The 23,105-nt window shown below is 39.1% G+C and overlaps 2 protein-coding genes across 2 annotated transcripts in view; one reads left to right on the top strand and one right to left on the bottom strand.

Annotated features, from left to right (window-relative positions):
- Nucleotides 1–23,105, top strand: part of RB1 (RB transcriptional corepressor 1) — an 85,516-nt gene that overhangs the window by 47,600 nt on the left and 14,811 nt on the right. The window lies entirely within an intron of this gene.
- LPAR6 (lysophosphatidic acid receptor 6) lies at nt 3,725–5,474 on the bottom strand. The gene has a single exon (XM_051635139.1). It carries the CDS (start codon nt 4,836–4,838, stop codon nt 3,816–3,818), a length of 1,023 nt encoding a protein of 340 aa, XP_051491099.1. The 5' UTR covers nt 4,839–5,474; the 3' UTR covers nt 3,725–3,815.

Here is a 23,105-nt window from a genome sequence, read left to right as displayed (position 1 = left end):
GTGGATTTGAAACAAAAGGAGGTTTGTTTTGTTCCTTCTCCTCACAGACACAGAATGTGAACTTTTTCCTGCAGAATGCTGTGGTTGTTGAAAAATTTACATGAGTTCAGAGGGAGAAAGGCCAAGCTCACCTAAGAAAAAAATGTAGTGTTGCTGAACCTAGAAACTCATCTGACCCAGAAAGTCCTGAGATACAACTGGTGAAGTGGGACAGCACTTGGACAAGAGAAAGTCTTGTACGCCTGTCCTTCTGTCTTCTTCCCTAGGCATCCAGCTTTGACTGCTGTTGGAGGCAGGACTGTAAATTAGCTGAATGTTTGGGGTTGGATCCAGTACAGCAACTCATATCTTCTGCCTCCATACGCAAGCTCTTCTCCAGTCTTTTCTATGACTAGGGTTTCTTCCTTAAGAAAAAAAAGTTTGGAGGTTGATTCCAGTTAAGGATTTCTTACCTGCCTGAAGTGTCACCTTTTTAAACCACTTTTAGATGAAAAAATAAAAAGGTGTATTTGACTTGTTATTGATGTTTCTTTAAATGTCAAAGATAGGCACAAATATTTTTAAACCAGAAATTAAAATGTCAAGCTCAATATGGAGAGTATAAAATGGGAAATTGTTTGCTTTGAAAGTAATGGTGTTGACAGAAAGTTTGTTTCGTTTTCCTTCTCTTTTGAAACTTAGTTAATAAGCTAGTTATCAACAGCTGCCTACCGTGGTTTAGATTAAAAATGCTTGTGATCAGCTATATTTTCTCTGCTTTTATTTGTATGGTAACTGTGTAGTATCTGCACTCTGTAGATTAAGAAACCAGACTACAAAGAACACATCTATAAGATTTGATCCTAAACCTGATTTCCTAACCCCCTTGCCTAGGCATAGGGGTAAAAACAAGTAGTATTAGGAAGTGCTGAATGCAACACATTCAGATGCTCGGGAGTTCTGACAGTATAAGCCTTATTTTAGTTGAGATGCTTAGGCATGATTCCCTCATCTAGATTTAAATTTTGGCATAAGCTCTTACCAGTGAGATAGAAGAGTTTGTATCGAATGCAGGAGCAAAGGGAAGGAGTTTGGCTATTCAGGAATGTAATTGAGAAGACATTGCCCCATCCACAGCTCTCCAGGATAATCTTGTTGCAAAACTGGTGGAGAAAACCTCATCCAGTGCTGAATAGCTGGTAGCTTGGCATGATACCAGCTTGTTGTGGGAGGTACAGGTTCACTCACCCTCTTCTGAATCAGTCAAATTGGGAATTTCTCAAGTAATGGTCAGATTCTGTAAATTATGTATGTTGCTTTTTTCACTGTTCTTTTTTCTTTGTTATATTTTTTCCCCCGTAAAAAGAATGTAATAATAAAGGATATAAAGCTTCATCAAACAGTTTAAAGATATCAAGCTGTTAACTGGTTGGAAAGGTCCTGTACTGTGTTGCACTATGCTATTATAAAAAGCAGAAGCTACTGTCCTAGGAAATGAGTCCAAGGCAGGCTCTGCTGAAAAGACCTACTCTTCATGCTTCCCCAGACTCTGAGCTAACACACCAAGGAAAGTCTGGTTTAAAGGGGTGTAACGCATGCATGCGACTCATCTGCTTGTTCTGCTTTTAAGTCAGTGATTTTTCAATTCATTTTTTTCCCTGCAGTTTCGTAATCTCAGAAACAGCAGCTTCTCTTCAGCAGGGTGAGGCTCTAGCACGCTGGCTGCTGTAATGCAGAGGCATTGCTGACCAAGTTGCCACTGAAACGAGTAACAGCTCTGCCAAGCTCAGGGAGAGCAGAAGCTCAGAAACAGAGCCCAGCAGTGACATTAAGGGCTTTAGTCTCACAGCCTTTGGAGACAGCCTAATATTAAACAGGCTCTTTGGAGAGAGAGATGCGTTGTGACATTAGAGATGCACATCTGTCTGGCTTTTGAACTTCGGATTTGTCAGTGACTACATTTGTCACTAGCATATAGAAAATGTGCAGAATTCTACTCATGCTGGGGGCTTTGTCTGTTTTTCTGAATACAGATATGAATCAGAAGACTAGGATTCCTAGCTAAGATAACTGCCTATTTTCGGATATTACACAGATGTTTGTATCCGTGCTCCCTTGGTAGCTTAAGCTCACACTACTTGAATTTTCCTTTTATAAATTGTGCGTATAAAGATTTAAAATGCTGTTAAATTTAGAATTCAGTCAGCGTTCGTTTCTAGTAGCCTTCAAGTAACTCAGTTTTCCAGTAGTAGTAGGCAAGATACAGTTGATTTATAACAATTAAGCAAAAGCTTTGCAAAGAGAAGTAAACTCAGTCAGCGAACACTTCGTGTGCTCTGACAGCTCAACGTGTTTTCTCCCAACATCAATTCATGCTTCTGTAAACTGCCCCAAAGTGAAAATGCCTCATTTTTACTAATGTTGTATCTGTGTTGCAACTGACTGCCCTACATCTAAAGTGCAAATTAATTGTAACTCAGTTCTTATTCTTGACTCAGTTGTTTTTGGGGAGGAAAAACCAACACTTACTACTTATTTTTACCTTCTGGACATTTATTTACTTTTACAGCGATGTTAATTTTGAGGAAAATGTACAGTGTTCTAATAGCTGGGAAACACGTAGCAGGATGTTTTAAAGCATTTTTGTCTATATATGCCTGTTTGTAACAGTCATATACATAGATTTCTCCTTTCACATGGCTTTGACTTTTCAGAAAGTCATGATTAATTTTGCCGGCACTTACCCCCAAGTAATTTATTTTTATACTTTATGAAATTTGCAACAAAATAGCATTTGTAATTTTTAATACTTATGTTAAAAATATTTCTAGGACACAAAGATTTGAGAGGAAGTTTCACTCTAAAAATGAGTGTGTTTTGAATTTCTTTAGGGGACACTAAATAGTTTCCTAGAAGAAATATTTGAGTTGATGCACATGCTCATTTCTAGTTAGCAAAGGTCATATTTTTCTAAGAAACTACTACTTTGAGATTGAATTACCTTATTTGGAGGATGTTATTTTGCTCAGAAGTCATGTTGAGTTGAAGAACTTCTCACAAAAGAGTTTAATAAAGTGGTACTGTACCTAAAGCACTAACTTTAGTCATCACAGGTTATTTTGTTATAATTACACAGACATCTGAGACAGAGGTGAGAAGAAAAACCAGTTTGTCTGACTTTTTTCCAGATGCCCTAAACTACCAGAGGATTTAATTGCTTTATGGGGGCCAGACTTGTGGATCTTACGTTTTATCAGATAAACCTGGGAGAAATTAAGTTCTTGTAGCCTATTAATTGAAACCTCTTAGGAGTACAGTGGTCCCTAAAAAGAAAGGTACCAGGGGTGAGGACAGGACAGAGGAGTAAGATAGAGGAGACTCCAGAGCAGGCACAGTAGCTGAAGGGGTATGATAAATACTGCTGTTTTCCTCAGCAACTGGATCCTGCAGTGTAAACCAGGTAGTTTCACCTCTGTCCTCAGTAACTTGGCAGCTGGTGTAATTTAAAAAAATGAGCAATTGTTTTAACTTCAGAAAAAAAACCACTTACTTTATAATTTGTGTTTGACTTGACAGAGAGCCTTTGGACTTTGGTTAACCTAATCTGAAACCAGAAGTTCCTTTCTAACATACAACCTGTCAGAACAGACATTTGACTTAAATTCTTAAGATACTTGCTCTGTGTACTATTATTCTTAACACTTTTACAGTCTTATCATAAACTTTTTATGATGCAACAGAAGCGTAACATTTACATATCAGAATATATTTCCCCAGCTGAAGAAATGTGCAGGCTTCCAGTTCCAGTTTAGTCCCAAGTAGTCTTTTAATTCCATTTATATTGTAGAGTCATTGTCAAATATTTTCATTTTTATAGTCTGAAGGCTGTGTTGAATGAAGTTTTCTGAAACTGGCCTTTCGGAGAACCTGATGTCCCGTGTTCTAGTGGAACGGTTCTTTTTTATTGAATTTTGAATTGTATCTGATGTAAAGTAATAAACTATAGGGTCAAAACAGCAGTTTGAAACAGCGATGCACAGCGTGACAGGGTACATAGTCCTGACTGCAGTTACCACTGAACAATTGATCCAGGTCTGTGTTCTCATAAGGGAGTAAAGTATTAATGTCACGTTATAAGGCACAAAACAGAAGCAGAATATTACCAAATGGACAAAAACCATTTTTAGTACCTTTTTCTTGCTTAATTTATTCCGACTTAATGTAAGCGGTTTATTCAAAGTCCGTAAGACCATAGTAGAGCAGGTCACGTTCAAGATGAGAGGAATAAAAAACCCGACTATTTCAATGAAGATAACAATCCGGGATAGGTAGGTTTTCCACGTGTCCTCTGAAAAGTTTTCAAAACAGGTTCTTTGTTCAGTATCGTTGCGGCGGTTTGTAGACTGGAAAAAGCTGGCTGGTGTGCTGCCTGCCAGCACGGTTGTCCACACTGCAACACAGACAATCTTTGCATTCCTTTTGGTTCGGAGAGTCTTGGATCGAAAGGGGTGGACTATGGCTAAGAAGCGATCTACGCTTATGCAAGTCAGAAATAAAATGCTCCCATACATGTTCGTGTAGAAGAGGGTGACAGAAATCCTGCAAAGGATGTCTCCGAACGGCCAGTTTCGTGCTATAAAGTAATAGATCCTGAAGGGTAACGTAAACACAAAAAGCAGGTCTGATATTGCTAAATTAAGCATGTAAGTTGTTGTCTCGTTTCGTACTTTTAACGTGCAAGTAAAAATGTAGATAGCAACACAGTTTGCGATGAGGCCGAGAACAAACACCATGCTAAAGACACAGCCATATAAAGTATATTTAAAGGAGTCCTCAGTGGAACAATTGGAGCTTACCATTATAATGGTATATTTAAAATCCCTGCGATTTGGAGGTTTCTCTGGTGTTTCTATTGCAACTTTTTTCAAATCCCAGAAGAATTTGCAGATGTTTTTGAAGTCTGAGATTTGGTAAGCTCGTGGCACTGCACAGCTTCAGGGGAGAAGCACAAGCTCTGCAGCAGGGGAGCACATCTCCAGCAGTAATCACCAGGAGGTCACTGTTCTCTTCCAAGTGCTATTTGTAATCACATAGCCGCTCTTCGAGAGTCAGAAACCGTGTCATTTGTGGCAGATGAGGTCGCCTTGAAGCTCACTTAGTTCCATTTCCCCCCTTGATTTGCTGAAGCTGTTGTAGAACTTTCTGCCTTATTGCTGGCTGCAGATGGTGGCGGCAAAGTCTTGTCCATCCAAATTTACTGGGACTGTACGTTGTAGGAAACGATTTCCTGGTCGCCACAAAGTGTCTGCGTTTGCATTTCTCCCTCAGCCTTCTGTCTGTAAAACCAGCTTTTCGGCTCCTCCGAGCGCTGGCTGGCTGGCTGGCTGGCCCCACGGGGCGGGAAGCAAGCTGCTTGCGAGGGCAGAAATGAAATTCCAGAGCGTGTTTGTTCCTGCAGAGCACAGCCCTCACGTCCTGCACCCTGGCAGCCTCTCCCCAGCCCGGCTCCTTCTGGAGAGGAGGGAAGAGAGCTCGGGCAATTTGTAGCATGACATCACAGGAAGAAGAGGTCGGACTCTGAAGAATGGTTTCAATTCAGTTTGTTTGCCTTCCCCTAATCTGATAATGGGTCTGCTGGGACTGTACCTTGCAGGCGTGCAAATGGTCACCAGCAGAGTGCTGCTGCAGCTGCAGCCTCCTGTTAACTCTTTCCCTACTGCCCCAAAGGTCCTTTGTCAGCGTGGCTGGACTCTGGAAGCTGCCATGCAAAAGTTTTTTTTCAGTTACGAAGAGACTTTTCAGTGTCTGAACAACTCACACCTTAAAATGCCTGTTTTTCTTTGGAGATAATAGTAATTGTGGGATTTTATGTTTTATGTAGGATAGAACTAATGTTACATTTCTTTATAGATACCTTTGCTTGTGATAGATAACACATTAATCAGTAGAAATCAGCTGATCTCTCATGATTCCCATGATGCACCAGTATAGATGTCAGGAGGGGCAAAGTGACATGGATAGGTAATTAAATCATTGAACCAAATAATTACTGAGGGTCATAAAGATTATGAATCTGTGGATTGCTCTTGGATATTCCTAGGACTGTGATGTGTTGCAGTGGGAGGCTAAATTTTTAATTTGTTCCGGATTGGAAAGCATATAGAATCATAGAATAGAATCGAATCGAATCGAATCACAGAGCTGTTCAGGTTGGAAAAGACCCTTGGGATCACTGAGTCCAACCGTCATCCTTACTCCACAAAGTTCTCCCCTAAACCCTGTCCACCAACACCACATCCAAACGACCCTTAAACACATCCAGGGTTTAAGGGTCATTTGATATGGTGTTGCTGGACGGTGGATATCTTAGGCTCTGTTATCAGAAAGATGGTTCTTTTTACAAAAAAGTACTTCACGTAAAAAAAAAAAATGGTGGTACAGAAAACATTTTCTTCAAGCACAGAATTAATATGCCAAAATAAATACTGTGCTATGCAATTGTTTCTGCTAATTTAAAAGAGTCCAGTTACTGCACATGCACAAAATACTCTCATTAGTCACTGATTAATGAAGCAAAAACATGTTGTAACTAATTAAATTGTTAAGTAAATATAAAAAAAAGCAGCTCTTACTGCCTTTAGGGGCAGATAGGAGATAAATCTCACTTTAGACAGACTCATTTATTTAACAACAGCTTGGATAGACTCACTTCTGGCATCAAAACCAGTCTATTTCTAAGTCTTAGAATAACAAATCTCTTCATATCTGGCTGGGTGGCATGGTTCTTTTGAACTAGATTTTAATCAGTTGTACCTAAGCAAGGCTCTGGGCAAAACCTTTCTAGTCTGCTCCAAAGGAGAGTAAATAATAGCACTTCACAGGGTTTTGGCGTAGTTTCTTAATGTGAAGTATGCCAGACAAAATTCAGAAACATGCAAAAATGGGTCTCACATATTTTATTTCAAGTTTTCTTGATGAGTTTCCACTCTGAAGTTCTTTCACTTTGATTTTGAGGTAAAATCAAGCAGTTTCACTTCAATAGGGTATAACCACAAGAAACCTTTTTCGCTATTTTTGATATCCATACTTAACTGTAAAGTGTAGTGCATTTTCCACTTCTAAGACAGCAAGAAATGAAAATCTGGTCTTGGCAGAGTCTCTTGTGTGTCCATCTTAAATTGTACCTTGGAATAAAGTTGCCTTACCTGGCTTTCTTCAGAAAAGGAGTCATCACATGTGGTTACATTTTGTTTCTTTTCTTGAAAGCCTTGCAGGGTGAAGGGAAGATTTCTTGTCAGAGTCCCTGAGTTTCACATTGGGCCATGGGAGCTCTGAGTTCTGGCTTCATTTGCACAGGAAAACTGTGTGAGGCAGGCTCAGTTACTGGAATGAAAGTCACTGAAATAGAGAAATTTGATGTCACATGTCAAAACCTCAAGCAATAATTCACATTTAGAGAGATAAATTAATGGAAATGAGTGTGTCTCATTCATTAGTATTTCATTTTCTGTTTGGGCGAAGGTTTGGGTGCACAGAGGCGCTGTCCATTTTAGCACAGTAAATGTACATTAAGAGCAATTGTGATGGTGCATCCTCAGCCTTCAGTTCATCTGTCAGAGCCCCTGCCTTGCTGTGGCCCATGTTGTTGCTCCTTTTGTGACCATGGGCAGTATTTTAGGGGCTTGGGTATATGCTTTTGTTGTCTTTGGAACTTCCTCTTGCACCTGCACCTTTTTGGTGCAGAACAATATATACACTTTACACTAGTTGAAGAAATAAGTTGTATTTTTATGCATCCAGAAATAGTATTCAGCTGCAAGGTTTCTCCACCTGCAGAAGAAAATTTGAAAACCCCAAGTTGACAAGTTTTTAGTTTGTATCAGGTTTCAGTGAAGAGGGATACGACTGAGCGGGCAGTCTGACTCATTTTAGTGTAAATGTGCAAATGGCAAAGGTGAATTGCATACCCCTTTTCTTACATGAGATGTGGCTGATAGTTACCAAGCAGTGCTGTAACTTGCGCAGGCTGCTCTGAGCTGAAAAACTTGTGTTAGTGCACCATGACCTGAGGGAGCTGAGAGCAGCTTCCCTTCTGGGCTCTAGCGTGAGCCGGGAGGAGGCTTCATGGCGCGCTTTCCTGGCGTTGGGTTGCCTTGCAGAACTCTCTGCTGCCAGGTTTGGAAGAGCCTTCAGTAAGCCCCAATGCTTAAAAAAAATAAAGTTTATCAGTCATTATGGAGGAAGAATTAATGTGGTAATGACCTTGCTTTTGTTCCTGCACCTTGGGCAAGTTTTCCTTTGGGATGGGGAGGTGGGAACCAGGAGGAAGCAGCTGTAGAGATGGCCCTATATGCCGAGAGGGTTTTTTTCTTCTAAGGAAACAATGCTGCCATTGCAGGGAGATGCATGTATAAGTCTGTCTGCCTTTCTGCAGCAGAGATGGGAATGAGTTAGGACCTTAGAACCTGTCATTTCTTGCTGATGCTACATGAGTAAAGACTGCATTTCCATCAGCAGACTTCCTGGGGGTTTTGAAGAGGCATTGAAAGCAGAGTGAGTGTGAGCTCCTTAAAGCTAAGAGCTGATGAAATGCTTGAAATCATCTCTCACTTCAGCAGTGAACAGATTCCATACACTTCTTCAGTCTGTTACCACTTAATTCTTCTTACATAAGTTTAAATACCTGAGTTTAGATATCTAGGACTCTTTACACCCTTGAATGGTCTTGAATTTGAAACCGATTCCAATGTTGAACAGGGAGACAGAGTAAGTTGTTATAACCCTAGCAGTGGGCTAGTAGAATGGCTGTAGGACACTGCCACCAACAGCTTCTATGGAGTTTGAGACTAGTCTTCAGTGCTGGCATCAAATTATAGTGAAAAGTAAAATGAATTTTGAACTTGACTCGTGTACTGCATTTAGTCTGGTATTGATGCTACTACTAGAAGCTCTTACTTTAAAGAAAAACCCCACAACTTCAACATTAATAGCATTGTAATAAATTCTTGCAGTGCTTCCAAAGCCAATCTATGCACTGTTAAATGAAGCTTGTCAGGGATGCACACAGCACCACGTGCAACTCCATTACTCTAGAACAAAACCAGTGTTGCTTGTAGAGGCACAGCTGTACCATGGTACAGGCTTTTGTTCTCACTTGGGTGAAGCAGGCTTATGCAAAAGGACTTGGGCTACCTGCTACAATGGAGACAGACCCTGGCAGGACAGTGTTTTCTTTGCCCTGAGTGCTGTTTATTATTTATCCAGTCATTTTCATGGGTGGGTGATGATTTCTGAAGCATTTTTTGTCTGTTTACTAGAATTTCTCTTTCAGTGTGTGTATGTACAGGAAAGAATTTGTTACAGTTGAGACACACGGCTGGGAGCCAGGAAGTGTGTGTGCCACAGATTTTCTGTTCTAGTCCTGGCAAAGTTTTCTATGACTTTGTGCTTTAGGTTCCCTCCATGTAACAGCTCCTTCACTTCCTCACTGGGATGCAAAGCCATCTTGATTGTTAAAAAGTTTGTCAGAGAATGTAGGGAGGCAATTAGGAAAGCTGAAGCCTCCTTGGAACTAAACCTTGCAAGTGGGGTAAAATACAATAGAAAGGGCTTCTTCAAATACATTTCAGATAGAACTAACACTAGAGGCAATATAGGCCCGCTGCTGAATGAGCTGGGTGCCCTGGTGACAGAGGATATAAAGAAGGCAGAGGTACTGAATGCCTTCTTTGCCTCTCTCTTTACTGCTGCAGATTCTCCCCAGGAGCTCCATATCCCTAAAGCCCCAGAAGTCACGATAAAGGAGTTTGCTTCGGTAGATGAGGATTGGGTTAGGGATCAGTTAAGCAATCCATAAACGGATGGGTCCAGATGGAACACACCTGTGGGTGCTGAGGGAACTGGTAGGGGCCATTGCTAGGCCACTCTTCATCATCTTTGGTAAGTTGTGGGCAACAGGAGAGGTGCCTGAGGACTGGAGGACAGGAAATGTCCCTCCGGTCTACAACAAGGGCAAGAAGGAGGACCTGGGTAACTATAGACTGGTCAGCCTCACCTCCATCCCTGGAGAGGTGATGGAACAACTTATTCTTGGCACTATCTCTAGGCATATCAAGGTTGAGGGGGTCATTAAGAGCAGTCAACATGGTGTATTAGAAAGGGTGTGGTGAGTAGGTCAAGAAAGGTTCTCCTCCCCCTCTATTCTGCCTTGGTGAGGTCTCATCTGGAATATTGTGTCCAGTTCTGGGCCCCTCAGTTCAGGAAGGACAGGGAACTGCTTGAGAGAGTCCAATGCAATGCCAGAAAGATGATTAAGGGAGTGGCACATCTCCCTTATGAGGAAAGGCTGAGGGAGCTGGGTCTCTTTCGCTTGGAGAAGAGGAGACTGAGGGGTGACCTCATCAATGTTTACAAATACGTTAAGGCCGAGTGTCAGGAGGATGGAGCCAGGCTTTTTTCAGTGATGTCCAGTGATAGGGCAAGGGGCAATGGGTGCAAACATAGGAGGTTCCATGTAAACACCAGGAAAAGCTTCTTTCCTGTGAGAGTGACAGAGCACTGGAACAGGCTGCCCAGAGAGGTTGTGGAGTCTCCTTCACTGGAGACATTCAAAACCCGCCTGGACATGTTCCTGTGTGATGTGCTCTAGGTGACCCTGTTCTGGCAGGGAGGTTGGACTGGATGATCTTTTGAGGTCCCTTCCAACCCCTAGGATTCTGTGATTCTGTGAAGTTTTTTGATGGAGAACCCTTTATTAAATATGATATTGGGATAATTACAGTGGCTAGTGGATGCAATAAAAATGTAGAAAGATTAAAATTCTGTATATTTTCATGAGCTTGTTGCTAAGCAAAAGGGTCTATAAAAAGACTTCACTTAATTCAACTCTCTAAGTCTATGGGGAAAGAGAAAACAAGACTGGGAACATCAACCTTCTCAGCTTCCTTTCAGGAGCTACCTGCTCAGAAACTCCTAAATTGCTGTAAGACTGCTTCTGGTGAGTGGCTTATCGCCTTCCTAAAATGGAATGATGATGTCCATTCATGCAGACAGTGTGAAGTAGTTAGCACACCAAATTTTTCCCCCTTAAAAATTTTCCGGTGTAGTAGGCAAGTCTTAAAATGAGCATTATAAGATGATGAATAGACTGTTTTTACCTAGCTAGACTAATACTGTGTGGCTGTTGTGTAGGCAGTTAAAGGCTCCTCTGTATCAGGAAATTTGTTAGCTTAATGCAAATGAACTACATGTGCAAATTACAAATATTTTCCAGTGAAAGTTTTAGTGACCTAGAACCAGTTTTCCTGATCAGTTTTTTTTTTTACTAGCTATGTTCTAATACATAGTTGCCAAAAATCTTTCAAATATCGAAAGAAAAAAAAAAGAAAGTAAAATATTTGGGCTGTGAGTCTATTAGGTTCTCTAAGTTAAAATAATTTCTCTGTGTTTAATTGCTTAAAATGGGAAAACAAAGCTCGGAATGACATGAGAGTTCTTAATTCCTGTGCATTTGAAATGCTTCTCTTTTATCTTTAGAATTGTTTCAATTTCCTTTATAGGAAACACCTCTGCTCCTCTCCTGCTTGCAGAAAGAGGAAACAATTTCCTTTTTTTGTTCTTTACTCTTGGATTCATAGAGCTTTTAAAACCCAAATATATATATAGTGAAGGTGTTTTGTTGTTGCAATCTCTCTAAATAACTTGAGCACAATGAATTTCTTTGGTTCTTTGCTCTTAAAAATATGTGCAGTGGGTATGTTGATAATTCTTTAAGAAATGTAACTTTTAGTCAAATTCTAGTCCTGAAACACTTCTTCACAGTATTTGTAGTATGTCAATGTGTAGGCATTTTCTTTGAACTGCTATGAAGTGCCTTCCTTGATGTCCTTTATACACCTAATATTAAGAGAAGTGGACTACAGAGAACATATTTTTAGTCAGAAATACTATGTAAAAGCTGATATAGGCAGAAAGGAAAATGACACTTGTTGATTAATAATTTTTAATCAACTAAGAGGCAAAGAAGTATATTCTGTTGCTTTCCTAGCTGGAAACTGTTCAGTTGTTACAGTACCCCTAGCATAATAGTTCAGAATTCTTACAAGTCTGTTTGGGGCTTTCTAAATACTCTGATTTACAGGGAAACTTCTTCAGAGAATGAGAAAATGGGGCAATCTTTAAAAGTACTACTATTTTGACATTCTTGTTCCATTTTGATTTTGCATAAAACTTTTTTGGAGCAGGAATTTGGGAAAAGCTTGCATGCACAGTGATGGAATAAATGCAGAACTATGTCCTGGAGTTTGCAATACAAGTACTGGAGATATTTTTTAGAATATATGATTTCAGAAAATACTATATGTATCCTCTGCTTATGTTTTAGAGCTTGCATTGTTTTCTGTTGAGTGTGATAATTGAGGCACAAGTTGAAAATAAAGACTTAATTTTTTAAAGCCAATTACTGTGCATTTAAAAATAATTTATGTAATAACACTAGTAGAAATATGCATTGTCTAAAGGTGAAAGAAGCTTTATTATCTCAAAGGTTCATTTAATCCTAATGAACACATTAGGCCTACCTGGAATTATGTAAATGGATGTAATGGAATATACAGATGGGTCGTTTGCATTCTAAATACATATGAGTAGTTACAGCAGTGTTTTCGGCCACTGTTTGTCAGATGACTGATAAATACTTGCATAAAGGCTCTTCAGTTGGATTTTTTGTGTAGCTCACGGAAAGTCCCAGCAGCAGTTTTTGCTTACATTCTAAAATGTTTTGATGTGCAAAGTAAGTTTTTCTGAGAATGCGATTATGAAAATATCCAGAGGGAGCAAGCAATAGTTGTAATAAGGTATTATCAACGTGTCCGGTTTTTATCTGATATATTCAAAATGGTGGTCCCCACCTTTCTCTGATACATGTAACAATAGCAGGTAAGAAATGCCACAGCTGGTTACCCCTCCCTGTAGCCTCAGTTTTAAATCCTTGGTTTTCTGTTGTTACAGTGTGCATGTATGTGTGTCAGGCACTGCTGCTTTAAGCTTCAGCCCCTTTATATAACTTCACTTTTAAGGGAGAAATTACTTTGCACGAAGAACAAAATCACTAATTCCATTGCATCTTTGGAGTAGTTTAATATCAGATGACTGAAAATGGTTCTGTTGCTGTGTAGTACAGTATTGCTCAGAGGTCTGGCAGTGTATGTAGTAGATACTGTACAGATCTTTCTTAGGGACATGGAGTGTTGGCAATTTATACCAAGTATCCAGATACATCCTGAAGATATTTCATAGATTACATCAGGAAACTTCTTTACGTACACTGCAGTGTATTCCTTAGAGAAAAGGTATCAGGGCATCATACATTATAAATCTGTGTTAGGTGTTGGATGATTATGACATATATGCTTAAGTGTAGGTACTCTTACAGTAGGCTAGTGGGAGGTTAGGTAACATGTCTTTTCCAGCTTCAATCTACAGATGAGGTGGCTTAAAGGGACGGGGTAGAAAGCAAAGTTAAAGGATCATAGAGGTGAAAAGTTTGAAAAGTGGACATGGACATTGTTCAGAGGAAAGTGGAAAAAGGATTAGTAAACAATCTTAGCAGCATCATTTTGAATGGATAGGATGGGTAGGATGAGTTTCTAATGGATTTCTAAAATGTCAGACAGAAAGAGAGAGGCCTTAAGCAGAGCACAATATACAAGTTCCTGAACTCTCATTTGCATTTTTTTTACCTTGAAAAAAAATATGTGTTTATTCAATCATTCTGCAAACGTGATTGACTTAACATCAGCATTTGATGTTTCTCTCCCATCTTATATGCAGGAAATAAGTTAAACAGTGTTCCCTAACAAAAATTCTGCTTTCTAAACCATAGGGTTAGAAATTCAAAGTTAAATTTGAGTCGGCAGAATTTTGTCAAATGTTCCATTACTAAAAATTATTATTCAAAATACTTTGCAAATACAAAACTTTACTATTTTATGAAGGGAAAAAAAAAAAAAGTAAATTAAAAAATCAACTGCTAAGATAAGGAAAAAGGAAATACAACAAATGACAGGAAGAAAAGGGAATAAGCTTCATTAATTGTTTTGGAAGCTATTCCAAACTTACAGGATGAAATAGGTCAGGGGAACAGAACTTGTAGAATGACATTTGTAATTTTTTTAGTTCTAAGGTTTTTTAGTTTTCAGATCTTTAGTCTAAGTTTTTGCCCAACATGTATTCTCTGACCAGGATGGAGGTAGGCTGGCTCCATGTCAGGATTACTGGTGTTTATCCAGTTGCTCTGGAGGATGTATTTCATTTCCATGCCAAATTACTTGCAGTCACTTGCAGCCTCTTGCAGTTTTGGCTGAATGGAAGCCTCTGACTTTGCACGAGAGGATTTTAACTTCTACTTGACAGAGACAGCATAAAGCCTGCAGTCACATTCCTATTCTTATTTTTATAAAGGGTAACATTATGAAGCTATTGAAAGAATTTACCATAGTCATGCAATAAAATTTATGTGTATTTGCATAGTTAAAAAAAAAGCAACAGCACTCCATGGTATTAATTTGGGTTCCTTCACAAAAGTGGAATGTAAGAAGTTAGGGGGTAAAAAAGTTTCATAAGAGTTGTTCAAGCTGGTAAGCTAATTAGTATAGATAAATACTGACAAGAAAATGCTTGTTAGGGGAGAACTGCTGCCAAAAAGCAGAACTTGGACTTGATTAATGTGAAGAATGATTACTTTCTGAATGTGCAAGTCAGCAAATAACCTCTTTGCATTCTGCATCTTAAGATCACTTAAGTGATTATTTAGCATATCACTACTACTGGTAAACAGCTATTACAAGTACTTCAGCTGACTTTCCCCCCCCAGCTACTCTTTCCTTCCAGCCCATGTCCTGAAGATTTATGAAAAATATTCTGTATTTTATGAACTTATTTGTTACATTGTTGACAATGTCTAGCAGTTGTATTTGCAGTGTGGCAATCAGCTATCGCCGAGAAGGTAAGAAAGGGAATGCCAAAACGTTGGAGGAGGGACAAAGGACATACTTCTCTCATGGTATTTTAGAATTTTCTGCTGAAATCTTGGAAGGAATGGAGTGAGGCTCTCAAATGCAAAGATGAAGTGTACATAGGAAAAGGAAAAGCCGTTTTTCCATGGGCTAGGCTTCTAAGGTCTGAAGGTTGGTTGAAAGAACAACTGTCACAAATGAACTTTATTCATTTGAATCTGTGTTGTTAATCTTCCTGGAAGGGGCAGGGTGTTTGTCTGGGAGACACCTGTTTGACCCTCTCACGAGAGGGGAGGCTGGAACCCACATCTTGTGCTCTGGGCAGGTGCTTTCATTATGAGGGATTTCTTATCCTTTCCTCTAAGTGTGGGTCCTCTGAAACAAGGTGTTTAGCCTTAGAAAAAGCCAGTACACTGAGAACAGAAACTTGCCCCTGCAGTACCCAGTGAGTCGACCAATAGGGTTTGGCTTCTCCAGCTACTTCTAGTGGTGATAGTGTGGTGAGATCCAGGGAGTGGTGTGCAGCATATGCTGTCCTGCACACCCCCTGCTCAAGTTTGCTTGCACAGCTGCTATCTGTGGTGGTTTAGTGGTTCAGCAGTATAGATGGAAAAACTTTGGCTATGCAAATCCTTCAAATCTGAGGTAGAAGCAGGAGTATTGAAAGTCTTAGCTTTAAGTTTTAGTAGTTATCAGTTACATCATCTTTGAAAGAGGAAAAGGAAACACTGGTTGAGATAGTTGATTGATAAGAGCAAGTGGATTAGGTACCTGTTATTTAGGAAATACCACAGAGGTCCTACTTCTGCTTGCAAATATTACCTTAACTGTCTGTATTTCTTGAATTCACTGGGTTATGATACAGTTCATATGATTGACTTGAACAGTTTAAATGTGGGCTGTTGCTCAAAGCTGTTGCTGGCTGTTTCTGTCCCTTCGGGCCCCTCTCTGTGCTTCTTGTGCCATTTGTGTGTATGCACTCAGCTGAATGAGGGAAAACAATTTGGTTTAAAACTAATTCTAACATATATAATTTCTGTAGTCTTAGCTGTGTTAATGCTAAAGCAAGGGACAGAGCAGAAAGTGCTCTGAGGGAACCACCAGCACACTTAAACTCATTTAAGCCAACTGTGCTGTAAGTGTTGTGGCAGTGTGTTCTATGTTGTGGCTTTTGAATCTTTATTGTTTTGACTTTTGGCCAGACATTAACTTGGTATTGGTTAACCCATGTGAAGTTTAAAAACCTCTGCAAAGTTGAAGAGTGGTATCCATGCTTCTGGTCTACCACCCTGTAAAGAATTTTTATGTAAATGGTTTGAAATAGTGATATTTATATAATCATAATTCTAAAAAAGAGCTGTGTAAGCCTGATTAATTTTGCCACAAAGGAGGATAAAAATGAACAGTAGTACCGACATACTGTGTACAGTCATGCTTTCCTCTGAGATGAATAGGGATGATGCAGGATGAGAGCTTTGTAGGACAAATACAAGATGTGGACTCCATTGAAGATGCTGTAAGTTTTCTAGCTGAGGTCAGGGTGTTGGGTGCTGTGGGCCGACTGTCTTCACTATTGGGTTGCTTTTTTGTTGTCATGTTCTGATCTAAAGACTCAGGTCAACCAAACTAGTGAGTTAGAAAATCAGAGACAAATATGCCACAGGTACCTCATGACACCTGCAGTTAAAACAAAGAATAGAGAGTTGGTAGCAGGCAGATAAATTCAGGTTCTTTGAGATTGTTAGTCGTGGGTTGAACTTGTGTAATGCCTTGATTTGCAGCCTTTTATTTCAGTGGAACTGAATGGTAAAACCTATCTTACTTTCGCTATGGTTTAGTCATTGATTTAAGTGTTTCAGAATAGCTACAGAAAATTCCCACTGAATGACAAATGAGGAGCTTTTTAGATACTGAAGAAAAAATAGCGAAGGCTGCTTAGCACAATTCCTACTAATGGGTTGTTGCATCTGAGTTGAGGTGCCTTGTACAGCTGCTCTTAAACGGATGTTTATATATAAGGCTTCTGTCTGCTGTTTTGCTGTACTTGTGGGCACACACTGAGCAGTAATACTTCACATGGTTTGCTTTGGGTTTCTATGCAAGTTTTATACTGGTATAGTTGTAATGAAGTCAGTGGAGCTGCTCAGGACAGATACCACATTAACCAAACCCACAAATGGGCATATGCTCTGGTCGAATGTGAAGACACCAGAGTGATATTACATCCAAAACAAAGTATCTCCTTTTGACAGCTATTTCCATGCATTCTTTGTCTTCCTCTGAGAGAACAAAAACCTGGAATGTATAGATGTTACAGAACAACATAAATATATATACCTCAGAGTGAGTCAGTGTGAAAATGGTATGTTTCCTTACCAGAAGCAATGTTTTGAAATTTCAAGGTCAACCTGGAAATTTTACTGCTTTAGAAATAGTCCTTAGAGAGCTCACCTTTGTAGTTGTTGATAATTTAGGTTTTTTTAAAGTGAACCATTAGTTTCTGTCTCTCAGCCTTTTTAAAAAATGATTTTCAGTTTCTGCTGGAAGGGAGAAAGGTGTTGGGAGATCTAAATAACTGGGATTGTAAACTGATCGACCGCGTTGTGCATCTGCCCTGTTCTTCCTGCATAGGCCTGTCAATTGAAATGCACTTGTAGTTGCTTTTGCTATGGCTGTGCAAACTGTGCTCGAAGCCATAGGTGTAGCTGAAATCTCAGTGCCTGCAGGAGGGAGGTTTTACTCCACGTCAATAGAGTCAGAGGAGGCTTAGCTTCACTGTTGCGCCGTGTGCTGATGGCAGGAAATGAACAAAGAAAGTGTGTGAAAGGAGAAATGTCTGAACTGCAGTTCAGGTTTCTTTTTCTAGTGCAAATAGTAAGAGAAGCTGTAAAATTCAACATCAAATTGCATCATTCTCTGCATAATGTGCAACCTTTACACTCTCTGGAGTTTGGGAGCTAAAGGGGAACGTTTTGGGGGCCCTCTCTAAGCCTGTTGGTTTAAAATTCTTTGGAGAGAGAGGAAAATTCCCAGTCATCCCAACCTTCCCACATTTGCTCAAGCCATACAAAGTAAACAGTACGAAGTTTATCCTGATTTTATGCAACTTCAGTAAAACAGCGTTCAAATGTTTCAATTAGGTCATGCACTGTGTTAGTTCATGGCATGATCAAGTGTTAAAGTTAGTATGATGCCTTTTAAAACACTGAGCAGTGAACTTCTGGTTTGAAATTGCTAAAGGAGGTATGACAACTAGATTGTAGGACCAGCAGAAAGAATTTGAAATGCTTTTTGTTCGAAAACATACAGGCAAAATGTAGGAATACAGTTCAGTGAAATTTCTACCAAGAAGACCAACTGAACTAAAAATTATAAATCTTAATAAGCTAATTTTGTTTTCCTTAAATTTAAGGAAGCAAAACTAGGAGTAAAAGACTTAATTTTTCTCAAAATAGGATGTAAAATGCAGTGGTTTTGTCAGAAACATTGAAACTTTGTTTTTGCTCTGTTTAAAAATGACTGAGAGTTTCTCACAATAAAAATTCAGAGAACTTGAATGCAAAAGCACTTTGTTACTGAAGGTTTTCACCTTTTTCATGTGGAAACAACAAAATATATTTAATGTAATGAGATCAAGGAAAACACAGGTTTTGATAATTTGGTAATTTAGTGTACCTTGTCAACTAAGTGATTTTAGTGCTTTGCTGATAGGTGCTCTTCATGTATTGCCTAATGTCATTGATTTATGAGTTCAGGGAGAGTCATGCACATTCTTTCCTCTACATCTTGCAGTTTTTCATTATATGCCAGTAGAAATACAACCGAAAGATAAGTGGTCAAGGAGCAAGTGTTGCATGGAGGAAGGAGACAGAAGAGGGCATGCAACTTTCTTGATTTTCATAAACATGTTTACTCCCTGCACTCAGGAGTATCTGAGCACTAAAGGAAGAAGTATCAAAAGTGTTCTCAAAATGTTTACATTATTTTAGCATATGTTACTTTTAAATTTTTGTCATTTTAAAAGGAGGGTTGGCTTCCTCAGTATGTTTATGAAGACTCAAAACTCACATGTGTGTCTCAGCTCTAGGGTCATTTAAGTCCCCAGATGGGTGTGTGCTTCTCAGCCAGCATGACTTTTGCAAGACCTTTTTACAAGGTCATTCTTCTAGGGCAGCTGGTTGCCTTCATGGGTCTTGCGAGGAGCCTCTAGACCCATTTCTGGCTTCAGGTTTCCAAAATGGGAGGGCAGAGGGGCTGCAGATGGGAAAACTGGATGCTGAGTAGGGATCCTTCACTCCATGTACATTTAGCAAAAGGCCTTCCCAAAGGGAGGGAAGTTTTTCTATCAGTGTTATTCAAATGTGAAGTGGGTTATCTGGTATGTGGATACTTCAGAAAAAAACCCACCGTGAGTTTTGTTTCTTTTATAACTGTTGATTTCAAAACTTGAAGAAGATCAATGTTGCTTTTTAGATCCCTGTGAAGTCACCCAGATAGAAGTGCTTTGAGTTTTAAACACAAATGTTTGTAGTTCCCTAGGTACCAGCAGAATCTAACTTGCTTTTCTACTTCAGCACTCAAGCATTTTTGTCCAAAGCCATGTTTTCTCTAAAATCACTTACTTTATGCTCTACGTTGGTAGTTTATGTAATTCAAACAGCTAAGGAAAAAAAATAGCTTGGTCTAACTTTGAAAAAGCTTGAAGGAAACTAAAAATGAGAAGGTTGAGTTGACAACAAGAATTTTCATGTGCTGTCACTTGGCTATATTGAGGCTCTCTACAAGGTATTTGTTAGATAATTCAGAGTGACAGCCTGCCATTATTTGCATCCATTCTTTCTACTATCAAACTGGCAATGTGAATTAAAGTAGCTCATTTTATATGAAGTAGAGACCAGCAGTTATCCTGTATGAAATCCAGTAGTCAGACATTGTATATTAGGCCATTGTATTTACATAGAAAAGCACCTAGGTTTGACCTTATGCTCTAAACGGGAAGGAAAGTTTTCTAAAACTGCTATAAATCAGTGATTTCCTGTATCATTTTGCTCTAAATATCTAAGGGGGTAAATGTTTTGCCTTCCAGCATGGTTTTCCAAAGCCTGAGCTAGTCTTCAGTGATCAGTTTTCAAAAGAGATTTTTGTGTGTGGCCATGAGGAAAGGCACTGAATATCATATCTTATGTTATTTTCTGAAAATACTGGCCTAATTTGGGGAAGTGTTAGCTTGAGCTTCTTGGAGATGTTGGTGAGGTACAAGTGAACTTAGCTGTAGCTATCATTTACCACAGAGATGCACTCTCTTAGATTTTTTTTTTTTCCTCCCCTTTTTGGTGTGTTTGCCCTTCTTTGCTAGCTCAGCTACATCTTTAGGTGTTGGAAAAAAAAGTAAAGCAGATGTATTGCATTGTATTAAGGTTTCTTTAATGTTTTTTAGGATCCTAGAGTAACTCCATGGGTACTCCACATCAGACACTTCCGACCCCAACACTTACTGATGGATACTAACGTTTGGCAGTATTAGTTACATTTTTCCATCTCAGAGCTATGGAAAGCTAATGCTGACATAACTTATTTTAGAATTGTTTCTGGTATGGTTATATGAGTTTACAGTTTGTAAGCCAGCTAATGATGTAGATCAGTGAAACTGCCCTCAAGAGAGGAGGGGTGGGAGTGGGGAGTGAAGTGATAACCAGAAAAAAGTTCAGGGCAGTAAGGAGATCAGAACTTTTATTAGTAGAAAGCACCATAATATCTTCCTCAGAACTAGCTGAAAATTTTTGAGAGAAAACAGTAGGAAAAACACGTATTAAAAATTAAACTACTAGATTTGTAAAGTTATGAAAAAGTAAGTATGGAGTGGGTGTGACGTCAACAAATATAGACACCAGTGTCTTCTAAGTTTTTGTTTCAGATCTGTTCAGACAAAGTATTGAAAAGTTTGGGGTGTTTTCAGTGATTTTGATACTGTTCTGTATCACACTGTCAAAACACAATGATTTTTTTTTTTCAGATTGGGAAGAATGTATTTTTAGTGAAGACTTAAATAACAGACCAAGACTTTAAAAAAAACTTCTCTTGTTAATCTGATTTCCAGTGCACTACTCTGTACCTCCTTTTTTTTTTTTTTTGTATTTCGTCTGATTGTTAAATAATTGCTTGTAAGGCAGAAATGCTTAATTGGGAGACATCTTGTTAAATTCTGTCAGCAGAGTGCTCAGAAGCTCTGCATATGTTTCTGCTTTGAGAGGTAAGCACAACACAGTGGCTGCCAGGTTTTGTCTGCCTTGAGCAAATACTATAGTTATAGACTGAGGTAACTGAGCTTGAGATATTCTCTAACAGTAGTCACAGAAGTATTGGCTCAAATTAAGATCAAAACTCTTCTTAAGGGATAGGTTTATGCCCAAAATGATGTTATATTGATAATTTTGTTACAACTTTAGCTCTTTCTTTCTTTGTCATGTAATTTTCTTCAGGTGGAAGTATTTTCAAAAAGTGGTTGATAAATCCATTGCAAGAAGCAGTTTTCATGCTTGTGTTGCCATATTTTTTATGAAACATAGCATATTGGTTTTGGAACTCCAATTTCTTTGTCCTGTTTTTTCTCTTTTAGATTATACAAAGCACATTGCAAGGTATTTATAGTCCTGTTTCCTTTTAAGTATCATAGAGCAGGCTGCTCTTAGTGGTTTCAGGACGTGTACCATTCCCTAGCTAATATTTCTTTTTCTAGAGAATTAGTCTTTCTGTACATGCTCATTCACATCCTCTGCAGTCTGTTATACTCTTTTTTGTTCAATTTATATTTCTTAAAAGATACTGTCTTGCTCTTTCTAAAACTGCTGTCTACAGAGTTTCCCAGCACACTTACCACTTCTAGCTGGATTAAGAGAATTGGTGGTGGTACATTGTACCTAAATTAGTTGAGCTCGTGAGAAACTGGAAAGAACTCGAGACTTGAAACTGAATTACTGGCTTTAACCGACAATCTCAAAGAGGCGCTTTGTTGTCATGTCTCTTCTTGTACTTGGAAAAACAATTCCTGGAACTGCTCTTAATTGTTCTGGGAACCAGGACTGTGTAAGTCAATTAGAAATGAAACTGCTAGAAAGAGTGATTAGTACTGTGACAATATGTTTGATCGTTAACCATAGAAATAAATAAGTGCTCTTTACTGAGATAGTTATTTTGTGACCCAAAAGTTCCTCTGAAGAAAGTGCTTAAGTTGTACCAGGGAAGGTTCAGATGGGATATTAGGAAAAATTTCTTTATGGAAAGAGTGGTGAGGCATTGGAACAGGCTGCCCAGGGAGGTGGAGGAGACACCATCCCTGGAGGTGTTCAGAAAACAGGTAGACATGGTGTTTTAGGAGATGATTTAGTGGTTAGGGGTTGTAGGGTTGACAGTTGGGCGTGATGATCTTGAAGGCCTTTTCCAATTTTAATGATTCTGTGATTCTGTAAGGAACAACAAAACCATAGTTTCCTGGACCAAATCTCCAGCTCTGCTGACACAACAAGGGTAGAGGATGGTGGGGAGGAGGGAGGAAGCAGGTTGATGGAGAAGTTTAGGACTGTGTCTTTTAGTGGACTGCAGGCTTGTACTGACTTAGAATATTTGGGTAGTTAAGGCTTTAATGTGCTGAATATTAACTTCAGAGTTACTCGGTGAGGTTTTCTTTTGTTAATAAAAAGCATTGTAAGATGTTTAAGTCTTGAGCAGAAAAACTGCTGAAGAAAGTGATGCAACATCCTAGTGCAAGCTGCGTAGTAGGAGTTTTCCCAGGGTCATCCTGAGTAGTTTAAACAAGATCATTTAATAAAACTGTAGTTCTGCTTGTAGACTGTCTTTCAAAGCTCCTTTCAAAGCAATTTTTTAAAAGTTAGTCTCACAGGCCTGGCAAATAGGAGCAGTCATAATGACCACGGTTCTTTTCCTCTTCAATATTCAGCCAGTGATTGGTTTGCAGAGCTACAAAGCAATAGCTGTGTCAGTAGTTTCCCTGTTTTCAGAGCATTATCATCAACGTGTATTATTTTTTAACATACCACAGTATTAGTCACTATCTGAACACAGGTCTATCATCTTTATGGTTAAAATTTAAAAACT

This window comes from Apus apus, chromosome 1, assembly GCF_020740795.1.
Source record: "Apus apus isolate bApuApu2 chromosome 1, bApuApu2.pri.cur, whole genome shotgun sequence".
Taxonomy (NCBI): Eukaryota; Metazoa; Chordata; class Aves; order Apodiformes; family Apodidae; genus Apus; species Apus apus.
The sequence above is the reverse complement of the archived record's forward strand: the minus strand, read 5'-3'. Positions and strand labels throughout refer to the sequence as shown.